Source organism: Geotrypetes seraphini, chromosome 11 (assembly GCF_902459505.1).
Source record: "Geotrypetes seraphini chromosome 11, aGeoSer1.1, whole genome shotgun sequence".
NCBI classification, from domain to species: Eukaryota; Metazoa; Chordata; class Amphibia; order Gymnophiona; family Dermophiidae; genus Geotrypetes; species Geotrypetes seraphini.
Window position 1 is genome coordinate 57,077,394 of NC_047094.1, and position 15,770 is coordinate 57,093,163.

Genomic DNA, 15,770 nt, shown 5'->3' on the forward strand with positions numbered 1-15,770 from the left:
AACAACCAAATCTGTAACTCCTCTAGTACGTTCCATTCCATGTATGTTAACTTGCAACGAAACAACAAGGCAAGCAGTCCACCAAAGAATCCAACATGAAACAAAAGAAGATTGGCAGAAAATAAGGAGATTCAAATCAGGTTAATTCAAGGTGCTCCCAAGAACCATGCCTGATACATTTTGCCAAACAAGGCTAGTCAACGCTAACAAAAAACCATGTCTTTCATACAAACAGAACACAGAAAACACCTTCGTCTAGTATGGAATACGTAATCACAAACTAACCTCTCTCCCTTTTACAAAACTGTAGTATGGTTTTTAGCCACGGCCAGCGCTAAAAAATGCTCTACAGTTTTGTAAAAGGGGGGATAAAATAGAAATACGTAAACAAAGGTTAAATACGACCACCAAAAAGCTGGACTCTGCATACAATGCAACACTACAGAAACAGCGATGCATGTCCCCTAAAGCAAAATAATAAATATAAATTTTTTTCTACCTTTGTCTTCTCTGGTTTCTGCTCTCCTCATCTTCTTGTCATTCTCTTCCTTTCATCTTCTGTCCCTCTGTGCCTCTTCCAGAAATTATCTGCCTCTCCCTTACATCTCTTCTTCCCCCTCCCATTGGTGTGGCATCCATCATCTTCTCTTCTCTCCTCCAATGATCTGGCATCTTTCTCCTCTGCTCTCCTCCCTTTCCCTCTCCCATACCCCTATGATTGGGCATTTCACTTTCTCCTCTCCCTTCCTCCCATTTCCATCAGCATCTGCCCCCTTTCTCTCCCTTCAACCCAATTCCATTCAGGATCCTTCCGCCTTATGTCTCTCTCACCTTTCCTTGCACCCCAAATCCATCAGCATCTGCCCCCTTTCTTTCCCTTCAACCCAATTCCATCCAGTATCCTTCCCCTTATATCTTTCCCCTTCTCCTGCACACCAATTCCATCAGCCCCTTTCTCTCCTTCCACCAACTTTCCATACCACCCTGCCCCTTTCTCTTCCTCCACCACCCTTCCATGCCATCCTTCTCACAACCCTTTCTAACCACCCTGCCCCTTTCTCTTCCTCCACCACCCTTCCATACCATCCTTTTTCAAAGCCCTTCTATACCACCTTGCCCCCTTTCTCTCCCTCTACCACCCTTCCATGCTCCTTTCTCTCTCCCCCTCCAAACATTGCAGCTGCCAGCTCTGCCCGCTGAGCTCCTTTGCCCGGAAGCAGCATTAGAACAGCTGATGGCAATGCCCCCCCACCTTCTTAAGTGGCCTTGTCCCCTCTACTATCATTGATAACCATCAGTACCACTTTTTTTCTTTACTCAACTAGTCTTTCTGTACCTCCTTCTCCTCTTCAAATCTAATTTGCTTTTCCAGCAGATGGACTTATTCAGTAGGCCAGTAATAAGGGCAAGGAAGGTAAAACAAAGTGAGACAAAAACTCTTAGGTGTCCAGTTGCGTGAGAGCCTAAAAATTGGTGTTGACTTAGGAACTTCTGCAGCAGGCTTGGGGCTGTTCTTAACCTTACAGAAAAGCAGTAGGGAGCCAGATTATACAACAACAACAAAAAAAAAAAATCTAAAAGTAAAACAAGCATGAAATACAGGAGAGCTAAAAGGAAAAAAAATAGAGGATTTCCCCTTTATATGTTACCCTCCCCACGGCAATGCTCCCCCCCGCAGTAACGGCAATGGGACCCACCCCAGCAATGGCAACGGACCCCCCTGCAGCAACAGCAACACGACCGAATCAGTTACAGGAAGGTCCCGCGATGACTGCTTCTGCCGGTCCATCCCCCTCCGACGTCACTTCTTTCGGAGCAAGTGATGTCGGAGGGGGATGGACCGGCAGAAGCAGTCATCGCGGGACCTTCCTGTAACTGATTCGGTCGCGATGCTGTTGCTGCGGGGGGAGGGGGCATTGCCGTTGCTGCGGGTGGGCTCATTGCCGTTGGGGGGGCCCGCTGCTGTTGATGCCGGGAGGGGGCCGTTGCTGTTTTAAAAAATATCAAGGCGAGTCGTCCTCCTTCTGCAGGCCCCCCTCACAGTTTCGGACCCTAGGCATGTGCCTACTGGGCCTATTGATTAATCCGGCCCTGACTGAGACCAAAACTTGGTTGTAGTATATCAGCTGAGGCTCCTTCTACCAACCTAATCTGACGAATAGCCAAGCAGAACTTAGGATAATACTAACTGAGAACAGTAAAAACACTCCGAACAGGAGGTTAAAATCAAACAACACATGGTAACAACTGTTGGAACATGTATAGAACTAAAATCCTGCAGTGATAATGACCCCACAGCTCACCAGTTAAGCCATAGTCACTATTCTTGTATCTCCCCGGCCCTAGAAAAATACTAGAACCTGCAGAAAAACAAAATCTGCACGTGAGCAAAACCCGCAATCACCACATAAAGACAGATAGGGTGGGGAACTGTACCGGTTTACAAGCTAACAGAAAGAAAATTAGCAGGTAAGAACCTAATTTCTCATTCTGTGTCACCTGATAGACCAGTACAGTTAATCTTTACAGATGGGACATACTAAAACAGTACCCATCATGGGTGGGATCCTCAAATGGCCAATACCAGAACACACTCACCGAATACCACATTCCAACATGCCTGAACATCCACATAGGCTTTTTCTGAAGAAGATAAATGGAAGCAATAGTCTCCTTGATCCAGCACACAATGGAAGTCTTGGAAGTGCCATCCCCTTACGAGGGCCCGCTAGAAGGACAAAGAGATGATTTCTTGATCGCCTGGGTCTGTGACACATAAGAGCGAAGGTCCTGACAGACATTCAACTTGTGCAACTGTTTCTGCTCTGAAGATCCCTCTCAATTACCCAATACCGGGAGGACAACTACCGTTGGCAGAAAGGAAGGAACATGTCGCAACAAAACCTCTCCCTAGAGAACTCCAAGAAGGGAGACCTACAAGAGAAAGCCTGCAGTTCAGAAACACATCTAGCAGATGTAATAGCCACCAAGAAGACCGCTTTAAAGGTAAGGTCCATCAAGGAGCAGGCACCCAAAGGCTCAAAAGGGGGGAGCACCAGCCCGGACAGGACCAAGGTGCTTGTTTTGCCCACGTGGAGGGGCATTTGCGATAAGATATAAGCTGGGAACCGAACCAGGTCCTCCAACAGGACACTGCACACACTGAGTCACTGGACTAGCTCTAATATACAATATATTCACTTGTTTATTCAGACATTACCATCATCATCCCTAGCTCTTTTTGTACTGACTTTATGAAAGAAGCCTATAAAGTCTAATTCATTTGGGTAAACAATATCTGTGAAGATGGTTATATGGGCATGTGAGGAAGATCTGATTAAGAGAGCTATGCAAATACAATCATAGGGGAAAGGACTCACCTTATGTTCCCGGTTTTTTATTTTGGTCTGAGCTGGAGATTCATCTTGTTGTGGAACCAGGCAAGCATAGAGTGCTAGGCCATCCTCTTGCCAAGCCTGCTGTAAACCTACCACCTGGAATGGGGCACTGCTCTTTCCTCTGACTTTGAAACCAAGCACCTGGAAAGTAATACAATCCATTAACAAACAGAAGATGCACCACTCTGACCTAAGGGCCGCCGTGGGAGCAGATTGCTGGGCACGATGGACCACTGGTCTGACCCAGCAGCGGCAATTCTTATGTTCTTATATTCATTAAAGAAACTAAGCTCTAACACACACCCCACTGGAAACAGGCATTTCTAGTGTAACAATGTAACTTCTCTCTGTTATTGTTGCATAGTTGAAACAGTCTGATAATGATCTGTATCAGAAATTATATTGTTGAAGGGTAGTTCCTGCTAGCAAAAGAATATCACTGAAGGAGGCATTCTACAATTAATTTCAATGGGGCTGATATTCAACAGGGCTCAATTCATTTAATTGCTTAAGTGGATACCTGCAATATCCGCTTATCTTTTAGCCCTGTTCCTGGAACTTTTCTGATCCCCCCCTCATACTAACTACGTAACTTTGGCCCAAATTTTCAAAGCCCAATGATTTACACTGGTAATTCTAAACTTAACTGAATTTATCATTTTATATTGATCCCTATGATTAGCAATCTCAAATATGAATTTAAAAGATAGGATTGAAAATAAATGATGCAGACTGAAGTAAAAGCCCTACCTAGAAAACTTAGAAAATCAGGACGAATATTGAGATCCTATAAACACACCTCCCCCCCAAAAAAATGTCAACCGACAGCAAGCAGCATTTTTTTTTTGTTCCCTGCTGGCCTTTGGCATTGAATGTCCAGGTTATTTTTAAAGCCAACTAGCACTAGATCAATATTCAAACTTAATTGGCCATGAACTAGTACACAAAAATAGGACAACTAAATATGCAATCCAGTTAAGTTGGAATATCGAGATCTAACCGAATTCCATAGACACTTAAAGGTTGGTGCTAACCAGTTATTGTCAGCAGTGATAACTATTTAAACACCATTGAAAATGATAGGTTAGCTGCCAACAAGCGAGTTAACTGGTCAGCCAGATAGTTCTTAATGAGTTCAATATTGAGTTAGAAGCATTCAGCATTTTGTTGACCATTGCCAGAGTTATACCTGGAAATTCTGTGCCAAGCCATGTCCAAGCTCTGGCATTGCATTTCTGGGTATATGGATCTGGAGAAAACATAACCGGTTATCTGTGATATTTGGTACTTAACCAGCTATGAAGAACTGCATAAAGATAGGACTGTATTATATTCAGTCCTATTTATGTGATTATTTTTAGTAAGCGCTGAAAATCAACACTTAACCAGCTAAGTGCTAACTCGGTTCCCAGAATGTCCTACAATAGTCATTTTTGGCTTTTATGCTAATCAGGCATTTTCAGTGATAATATCTAGTTGTCACTGAAAATGCTCAGTTAGCCCCAGACAGGCAATTTAAATGGCTAGAGTCTCTCATGGCTGCTTAAATCGTTTTGACTACTAGGACCAATATGATTATGTCAAAAAAAACGATGCAACAGACTGCTGTATGCAAATACTGAAAATAATCGATAGTACCATTTTAAGCAATATCATATAAGCTGACATCACTCCTTTAGATGAGTTATTCTGGCAAACCTATACAGCCAGAAGACATGTGGCTAGTCATCGAGGTGCATGGAATTGTTGTTGGTCCCTCCCTGTTAGGCAAGCAGGGAAATGCAGCCCCACTTGATGGTGAAGTCCCTGGACTGAGTCTGTGCTGTAGAACTCTCCCCTAGTACAGTAGGATTTTATTTTTTACCTACTGGGCATGTGCAGCAACCTTGCCAGTGTAGCTCCACCCCAAGTTTAACTTTCTTACAACATCTTCAGTCATCTGATTAGAATTGGCGCTAAAACCCTCCCACCAAAAACGGACTTTGTCAAGACAGGTATTTCATTCAGCACCAGAGTACCGCGATCATTCATTAACAGATCGATCACGGCAGTTTTTCTACTGACAGCGGCTTTAATTACTGTGAAGAAGGGCTGATGAACAGCAACTTTATCTCAGCCCTGCTTCCCGCCAATGGCGTTGGAAGCTTGCCGAGGCTGCGCACATCTGTCATTCCTCCTCCCCCTCAGGGCTCTCAATTAGCACTGCCAGGGGCAGGCACGTCTTCCTTGCTGCAGCCGTCAGATAAAAAGAAGGCGGCTGCAGTGGGAAATTCAAAGAAGAAAATGACAAAGGCTGACAGAAGAACTGCCTCTTTAACAGTTTCCACAGAAAGTAAAGGCTCTGATATACAGCCGGTGTCTGTGCCTCTCAGGAGTGAAGCTCAGCAGGCAGTTAGCTCTGTACTTAACACAACAGTCTTCCTGAGCTACAGACATGCAGCATGCAAGTATCTCTTCCAAGTCCCATTCTTCTTCAAGAAAGAGGGCTATTTCTTCTTCCACTATGGCTGAGGGAATTTCTTCACCTAAACAGGCAGCTCTGCCACAGATCACGTCGGCAGCTATTTCTCAACTCCCTATGGGGACTCTTCAGGATTTCTTCTCACTGTTAAAGGATTTCATAAGAGACAGATCCTCTCTTCATCAGAACAGCACTCCGTCTCCAGCACTTTCAATAATAGTCCAGCAGTCTCCTCTTCAGACAGACCAGTGTTTATCTTCAGATGTCTGTTGTCCAGACCCTCTTGGTGACCCATTGAAACTTCTCTGATCCCCCTCATACATTGCTCTGTCCTTCTCCTCAGCAACAGTCTTCCCCTTCACATGATTGGGTCGATTCTCCTGATACCACCACTGTGGCTGCAGATCCTTCCTCTCTTGTTCAGCCTACGCTGCAACCAGACCAGGAGGATGACTACTCATATCCTAAATTTCTTCAAAAGGTCTGCAACCTTCTTCGCCTTTCTCAAGCGGTCACTCCAGCTAATAAGAAGGATTTCCAGGCGATCCTGCAGTCTTGTAAAACTCCTTCAGAGGGCATGGTGTCACTCCCAGTGCATCAGATTCTTCAAGACCTACAATTAACTAATTGGAAAAAACCCCAGTCCGTCTTTATTTCTCCAGTCGCCTGGAGGTAAAATACAAGATTGAACAAGCACCTGGTCACAATGTACAACAACTTCCACACCACTCCACAGTAGCAGAGTCAGCCATCCATAAGGCCAAATCTTCAACTCACCTCCGGGGAAAGATCACCGTTCCTTCGACTCAATTGGACGTAAAGTTTACCAAGGATCCATGCTAAACTCGAAGATCTTAGCATATCAGTTGCAAAGTCTGCATTTCTAGCACTCCATCTTTCAACTGGACAAAGCTTCACCTACAGAAGTGCAGAATCTACACTTGGCACTGCAGGAGTCAACTTATCATCTCATTAAAACCAATTATGATGCCTATGATATGAGTTCCAGAACAGCAGAGCTAGCAATTGCGGTTCATCGCTCAACATGGATCAAAGCCTCAGACCTCAGGTTGGATCTTCATGATAAGACTGGCTGATGCTCCATGTGTGGGAGATAGTCTGTTTGGTGAGCAAGTTAAAGCTATGGTCTCGCAACTTAAAGAAGATTTTACAGCTATGCGAGAACTGGCTGCACATACTCAAGATAATCTGCAACCTTAATGTAAGCCTTCCTCTTCTTTAGCATTCCGGAAATTGTACCATCAACAATTTTTCCAGCAATATTACCCTAGGAGGCATTTTACTCCCTACTCTCGCCCTCATCCATTAAGAAATCAATCTTTTCCAGTGTCACAGAAACAGCACCCTCAAGACCGTAAGCAACAGCCAACTTACTCAGCTTCCTCCTTTCAAAACTACGCCTAGTTTTTGACCTCTTTCCAGTGGGAGGGCGGCTACCACATTTTTTCTCCATATGGCAAAAAGTCACCACAGACCAGTGGGTCCTGACCATCATTTCTCAAGGCTATTCACTCAATTTCCAGCCTCGTCACATCACTGTCCATCTCCTTTGTGACCATTCAGGCGTTATCTCCGCCAAGGTCCCAGTTAGATCCAAAGGCCAGACCCAAAAGAAATCACGGAAAGGAATCAGGAATGTACATTCTGTTCCTGATACTGATCATATCTCCATTGACCACCAGAGGGAGCCTGAACTCATTGATGATGAGTTAGGTGAGCTGTACCCAAGTCACCACCGGGGGAGCCCAAGAGCCTCATTGAACACTGCTGACTCAGCCAGGGCAGGGCGTGTCCCTAGAATATTTAAGTCAGCAGCTAAGAACAGACAGGGAGGCCGGCTAGGGAGGAGGTTCAGGCCTTGCCTCCCTGAGGAACCCCCTGGGCCAAGCAGGAGTAATAGGCCTATACCCATGGAGTTAATGGAAGCTGGACAAGCTGATAAGCTACCGGTACTGGATGTGGAACTTCCCATGGATTGCCAAGAAAGTTTTGCTGAGAGTGATTCCAACTTTCCTGAGCCCATGCAGGTGGACCTGATTTCCAGCTGCAAACAGTGAGTGGTGTTTTGTGGGTTTTTTTTTGTTTTTTTGACTGTTTGCCTGTTTGGACTGTTTTGGTTATTTCCTTTTTGTTGTAAAGCTAGGAGTGTCATTTTGGGGAGAGGTTTTGTGTTCACCCTGGGTGGGAGTTTTGGAAGCCATTCCTGAGGCTTTTCTTTGCAAAACCTGTGACACTCTCCTTGCCTGGCAGTAGTATAGAGCTGCCAGAGGCTTTATTTATTTTATTTTGCAAGCACTATAAATTGCTGAAACTAGTACACTGAACTGAATGTTGGCAAACTGAGCAAGCTGCTTGGGAGCAGGCTTGTGTTGGCTCTGAGGAGAGCTGAAAACTCAGCTGCTATTTTGGGACTTTATTTTGTGCTGTTTTACTTTCTTGCCTTTTTGCTTTGCTGATGTTTGCCCTACTGACATTTTGGCAGCTGTAGTTATGAACTGCTTACCTTTAGGAAGAAGGAGTAAAGCTGAATTATTTTCCTACAAACCTCATTTGTGAGACTGTGATTTTTGGTTCCTGCTTAGTGTTAATCCAATCCTGCAGGGTGACTCCATTTCGGGTCACACGCTGGTGTAATTCGTCCAGGTAACCTCTTGGAGCGCTGTGGAATCCCACTCGGTCCACAGTGTGGGTTACACCTTCCACTGTCTAACATCTCATATCACATTCCGCAGCTGACCAGAGAGGTCACGTCAATGCTACAGAACGCAATAGAGGAAGTACCTCAACACAAACAGTTACAAGGGTTCTATTCCAAATTTTTTCTCATTCCCAAGAAGATGCAAGGTCTCCGACCTATCCTCGACCTTCGTCCATTGAACCTTTTTCTCATATCAAAAAAGTTTTGCATGGTCTCTCTGTCAACAATCCTTCCTCTGATCAGCCAAAACAATTGGTTAGCCACCCTGGATCTCAAAGATGCATATACACATATCCTGATTCATCCTGCCCACTGGAAATTCCAGATTCATGTGTCTCAACCAACACTACCAGTACAAAGTTTTGCTTTTCGGCCTATCATCAGCACCACACATATTCACAAAATGTCTAGCAGTGGTAGCAGCCAACCTCTGGAAAAGACATCACATGGTGTTTCCTTATCTCGACTACTGACTCCTAGTAGCTCATTCCAAGGAGCAGCTCTTGCTGACTATTCAAAACACAGTGCATTCTCTCCAAGCGCTGGGTTTTCTTATCAATTTTGAGAAATCACACCTACAACCTGTGCGTTGCCTCAAGTATAAAGGCACACGACTCGACATTGTCACTGCACGAGCTTATCTGCCAGAAGAACGTCATCAAGCAATCATCACTCTGGCACATCAAATGCAACATGCTTCCGCTCTTTCAGCACGAGACATATTGCAACTTTTGGGTCATATGGCAGCGTCTCTTCCTCTAGTGTCGCATGCCAGACTACACATGCGCCCTCTGCAATAGCTTCTCAAACTCAACTGGAATCAACATTCCCAGTCTCTGAACACCTTGATTCCACTTTCAAACAAGGTAAAAGAATCCCAATCCTGGTGGATTCAATCTCCAGTCCTCAAACAGGGATACCCATTCCAACCTCCACCTCCTCGTCTCACCATGACTACAGATGCCTCCAACAAGGGATGGGGAGCGCATCTCAACCACCTTCAGACTCAAGATGTCTGGTCAGAAAAAGAACTTCACTTCCACATCAACCTACTAGAACTTCCGGCAATTTATTATGCCCTTAGAGCGTTCAGCAGATATGTGCACAACACACGACTGCTAATTCAAACAGACAACCAGGTAGCAATGTTCTATCTGAACAAACAAGGGGATTCAGGATCCTTACTCCTTTGCAGAGAGGCTCATCGTCTATGGACTTTTGCTCTCTCCTTCTCTACAGAGATACAAGCAATATACATTCCAGGGAAAATGAATGTCATTGCAGACTCCCTCAGTTGAAAGCTCGACCCTCACAAGTGGACCTTAAACAGGGAGGTACTACAGTCCATTTTTCACCAATGGGACACTCCCGTGATGGATCTCTTTGCTACTGCAAACAATGCTCAGTGTGCCCAGTATTGCTCCCTATGACAAGCTCCTCATGCAGTCACCAGGGATGCTTTCTCAAGTCTATGGACTTCCAATCTGTTGTACGCATTTCCACCGATTCTTCGCATCTCTAAGGTTTTCCAAAAGACTATCAGAGACAGATCTGGTATCCCATCCTTCTGGACCTACTGGATGTACACCCAATTCCATTAGGGGATCATCCATCTCTTTTGTTCCAACAGGACACGCAACTACTCCATCCCAATCTTCACAGCCTACATCTCACAGCATGGAGATTGAGCGGGCAATCCTCGTGGATGTTCCAGTCTCATCAGCAGTAAAAACCATACTTCTTGCAGCTAGAAAATCATCTTCCAGGAAGTCATATCAGTTGAAATGGAAATGGTTTTCCAGCTGGGCAGGATCGAGACTCACTCCGTTGCCCTGTGGATCATATCCTGACTTACTTACTTATGTACTTACCCTGGTAAGCTCCTTTACAGTAGATAGGTGAGATACTCTAGACCAGGGGTCCCAAAGTCCCTCCTTGAGGGTTGCAATCCAGTCGGGTTTTCAGGATTCCCCCAATGAATATGCATGAGATATTCATTGGAGAAATTCTGAAAACCCGACTGGATTGCGGCCCTCAAGGAGGGACTTTGAGATCCCTGCTCTAGACAGATGGATAATATCCCTATAATTGCGTGCAACTGCAGAAGAAATCCACTCCAGATTTTTCCTCTTGCCTCTGCTGTACTTCACTGGGCTCCTTAGCTCCACCAACAGTTAGTATCCAAGCATTAAATCAAACAGTTAACCACCAACAAAGGCTTCAAAACAGCTTAGAAACTACTCCCATATAAAATGGAAATATATATACAAATTCTTCCCAGCCCCCAAGGCTGACAGGCATCCAAGAATCAGCTCGGAGAAACATAAACCAACTGAAACAGTAGGCAGGTGCAGGAAGGACTGGGCGGGAGTCTAGAACATCTCACCTATCTACTGGATAAGAGTTTACCAGGGTAAGTATATAATGTCTTTTTCCAGTGCAATAGATGAGACATTCTAGACAGATGGAGTATGTTGACACCTTTGCCAAAACTCGCAACCATATAATCTGTGTCAGCCAAAAGAAACTGAGGAGGAGGATCCACTGCCTCACTCTCCAGTGTGCGCAGTCGAGAGAGACGGGTGTATGCAACAAAAAATGTCACCAAAGCAGCTTTGATGCCTAAAGCAGCTGCGTCAAAGAGTTTCCAGAGGATCACATCCACACGGCAGTCCTGCATATCTTTTAGCACCACACCACCTTCACTGGATAGAGAGGTGCGGTTAGTCACCTGCGCAACCAAAGAATCCATCCTGGGCTGACCCAAAAGCTGCTAATACTCCTGTGCCAGAAAATACATGCGAGACATAGCTCTAGCAATTTTAAGAGTACCCTCCAGAGAGTCAAACTGTTCCGAGACCAGAATGCTCATATCAGGGTACCAGGGAAAGGTAGCAGACTGCGAGCGCATGCCACAAAGCCAGGATGAAGAAGTGGATGGAGGCAGCTGACTGACCAAATTCAACTCCTGCAAATATTCAGAAATAAGATCCAACAAAGCCGCAGACTTAAATAAGCGTAGAACTGTGGGATCATCCCCAGAAGAATCCCCAGCTCCAGCACACAGTCCCTGATCTCCCACCCCGGGAACTGTTGTACCTGCAAACAAGGGGTCAGCAAGCGAAACATCTGCATCAGAATCCCCCAGATCAAGGTCAGACAGCACCAAAGCATCAGCAGGCTGAAGCGAGGACATATCCACAGAAACAACACCACTAAGAGACACTGCGGAAGCGGATTGGGACTGCTTGGGGGAGAACACCTGTTCTGAAACTCAGACCACAAAAATTTCATAAAGTCTGAAAAAAAATGTCCAGCTCCTGAGGCATAGAGCCACCCTTAGATGACATAAATTTGCATTTATTAGGCTTTGGGGGAGGGTCTGCAGCCAAGCGGATGGAGCTAACAGCCATGCCGAGCCCTGAAAGTAAAGAAGGCTGCCCCGCTGGGCTAAGCATTTGGTCACCTACTTCAGCAGGGGAGAGGCTAAACTGGATGCTGCCGCCTTCCTCGACTTTGCCATATTGCACAAGGATGCTCTAAAAGCGCTAAATTTGCACAATTCTGGCCAAGATAGCCCATAAACTCCATCCCAACAAGTTTCTAGGCAAAGGTTTCAGTTTGGAGAAGCGGGCAGCTTTAGAAAAAAATTGTTAAAAATCCAAGGATGGCCACTGTCAAGAAATTCGTGCCAAAATCATTATATTTTTCACACTTCCCAAACACAAAAAATGACAATTTCAGGATTTTTCAGGAAGGGGAACACAAGGGAATATTCAGAAACCCTTAAAACCCCACTTTTCCAACCTCCCCCTGATTCACCTCACAGGTTGACAGCCTGTACTCACTGTGACCTGTCTGAAGATCTATAATGTAGTCTGCCTCAGATCTCTCACAGTAGCTGGATAAAAATTCACTGTCTCAATGCTGGAAATGCTTTTGCAAAGCTGATCTTTAGGCTGCCAATCAGACTCTATGCATGACTTTACCTCCACCCCTGCGGACTAACAGATGTACACTGGGACGGCTGGAGGCAAGAAGATGCAGTCGGCATTCTGTGAGACACCACCGAGTCTCCTAAGGGTGCTCAACAGACAGTACTCGAATCCTGCTTAACAGTAGATGAGACCACTTCAGGGATGGCCCTGAACTCAAGAAAAAACTATGCAGGCTGGCTAACAGGTACCTAGTGGAATCGGCCTGTCAGCTGTGTGTTCTCAAAGCAGGCAGAGATGAAAAAACGCTCCAAGCACCAGAATCCCCAAAAAAGGGATGAAAAAATACACCAAATAAAATAATAAAATGGGGAGAGCAAAACAAACACTCCTATAGGCACGCATGCAGAAGGAAAGAATTGCAGGTGGAGCTAAGGAGCCCAGTGAAATACATCGGAGACAAGAGGCAAAATCCAGAGTGAATTCCTTCTGCAGATGCACGTGGCTATAGGGATATTAGCCATCTGTCTGGAATGTCTCACCTATTGCACTGGAAATATCTTAAAAGACTTTGCTGACACGTTATGGTTTGAAATATAACATTTAATCAAATTTGTTGTTGAAAAAATTACTGGATGGAACCCAGTAGAAAATAATCTAATCTAATCTAATCCTTAGGTTTGTATACCGCATCATCTCCACGTTCGTAGAGCTCGACGCGGTTTACAGTAGGAGAAATAGGAAGGAACTATAACAGAGGGTTAGAGGTAGAAGTGTGAAGAAAATTTAGAGGACTTGGGATGCCAAGATATAAGAGTTTCCTCGATTCCTAAGTTGGAGGGAGACTTACATTTTTTGAGAAAAGCCAAGTTTTCAGATGTTTGCGGAAAACTTGGAGAGAGCTCAAGTTCCGAAGAGGGGAGGTAAGGTTGTTCCAGAGCTCAGTGATTTTGAAGTGGAGGGAGGTCCCTAGCTTTCCTGTGTGGGAAATGCCTTTTAGCGAGGGAAAGGATAGTTTTAATTTGTGGGAGGATCTGGTGGTATTAGGGTTTGAGGAATTCCAAGAAAGAGGGATAAAGGGAGGGAGGATACCATATAGGATTTTGAAAGTTAAACAGGCGCATTTATAGTGGACCCTGGCGATTATCGGAAGCCAGTGGAGCTTGGCCAGGAGAGGGGAGACATGGTCAAATTTATTTTTTGCGAAGATGAGCTTGGCCGCGGCATTCTGAATCCGTTGGAGTCTGTGGAGGTTTTTCTTAGTTAGGCTTAAGTAGATAGAGTTGCAATAGTCCAATCTGGAGAGGATGATGGATTGGACAAGGAGGGTAAAATGTTTTTGATGGAAGCAGGATCTAACTTTCCTCAGCATGTGAAGGCTGAAAAAGCATTTTTTTTACCAAGGATTGGAGGTGGTCATTGAAGGACAATGTGGAATCAATCAACAAAACAGAAAAGGTGAAAGGATCTTAAATACAGGGTCCCAGTGATTTAGTATTGACTTGTCTAATTTATTCAAACATACATAAGAAGATTTGAGCTGTAGGGTATCATAAAACATGTGCAGCCTGAACTCACCAGAGAAAGAAGCCAGGTCACCAGGACATGATACACATTAGCTGCTGACAGTAAAGCATCTGGGGTGTGGCTGTTGTGCTGCCCACAGTTGGATACCTGGCCACAGCTAGACAGCAAAACTGTCATAAGAAGCATCTCACTTTCTATACTCTCTGCAACAGGCAACGTATTGATAATGGATGAATAAGAAGCTTCCTGTTAAAAGGAGGAGATATATACATAAATATAAGCTTTGAAGTCAGAGAAAAACATCATATTAAATGTACTCCACTGTGAATGTTTGCTTGTAGACCGTTCTGAGCTACTGGGAGGACGGGATAAAAATCTAAATAAATAAAAAGAGAACTGTACAATGTGTGTCAAATGAATCAGTATTCACATTGCTACACAGATTTTCAAGACAGTGGTACCTCGGTTTACGAGTGCACCAGTTTGTGAGTGTTTTGCAAGACGAGCAAAACATTCGCAAACTTGGTGCCTCGTAAACCGAGCTTGCCTCGCTGTACGAGCGCCCCCCCCCCCTCGCATTGTCCCCCTCCACCGCGATCCTACTTCCCCCCCTCCCGAGCAGTCAATGACACCCTTTACCCGACTTGGCACCAGTGCCGGTGCCCGAAGATCCTCCCTCTTCTGGCGCGGCCTGGGCTGGGCGGTGCATTGGAGATCCTCCTTCTTCTGGTCTGGGATGGGCTGGACTGGCTTTAAGCATTTGCGCATGCTCAAAGCCTTCTGGTCTAGCTCTCAATCTCGGAGAGAGCGAGACCAGAAGGCTTTGAGCAATCACAAATGCTCAAAGCCAGTCCAGCCCAGACCAGACCAGAAGAAGGAGGATCTCCGACGCACCGCCCAGCCGCGCCAGAAGAGGGAGGATCTTCGGGCACTGGTGCCAAGTCGGGTAAAGGGTGTCATTGACTGCTCGGGAGGGGGGAAAGTAGGATCTCGGTGGAGGGGGGGCAACGCGAGCGGGGGGGGGATGCCGGTTCGCAGGGGGGGAGGGAAGCTGGATCGCGGGGAGGGGTTTGGAACAGCGTCGGATTCCTCAAGGGGGGTAGAATAGAGCAGCGCTGGTAGCCTCGTGGGGGGGGAGGAGGTGGAACCAATCAAAGCAGTTTCCCTTACTTCCTATGCGGAAACTTGCTTTGATATACGAGCAATTTGGTTTACGAGCATGCTTCTGGAACGAATTATGCTCGTAAACCAAGGTTCCACTGTACTTTGGGTTTGTTCCATGAAACACTCTCTTTATACAGCACATTCAGGATAAACGGGATATTATTTAGGATGACAACAGCAGTGTGGTGGGCTATCCTCCTCAGATGAAATAATGTGGCAGGTCTGGCAGCACACACAAAAGTTTTCTTTAAAAAGATATGCATACATTTTTGTTACTTTCCACATTCATTCCCCTTTTATGCTTTTAACCTCTTAAATCCTTCAAGACTTGCCCTCAACATCTTTCTCAATTACACAGATGTGATAATTGACTCCTTCTATACCCAATCAATCTATGACACCTCTGGCAAGGTTATCACTATAGAGATGCTGAATTTTAAATATAAATTGTCATTTTTCACATGCTAGTTTTCTATTGCAATTCATATGCAAATGTAATAAATATGCCCAGTAAAAAATATTACATGCATATGGACAACGTTGTAAAAAATTAAACTACACCTCAT

The 15,770-nt window shown here is 45.1% G+C and overlaps 1 protein-coding gene across 3 annotated transcripts in view; it reads right to left on the minus strand.

Moving 5' to 3' along the window:
- The window catches only part of C11H16orf71 (chromosome 11 C16orf71 homolog), a 282,532-nt gene that overhangs the window by 203,868 nt on the left and 62,894 nt on the right, over window positions 1–15,770 (minus strand). For all 3 annotated transcript variants that reach the window (XM_033963852.1, XM_033963851.1, XM_033963853.1), the window contains 2 exons: window positions 14,092–14,286; window positions 3,381–3,539 (listed from right to left, as the gene is read on the minus strand). In XM_033963852.1, coding sequence (XP_033819743.1) covers window positions 3,381–3,539; window positions 14,092–14,286 — 354 coding nt within the window. The remainder of the gene's footprint in view (window positions 1–3,380; window positions 3,540–14,091; window positions 14,287–15,770) is intronic.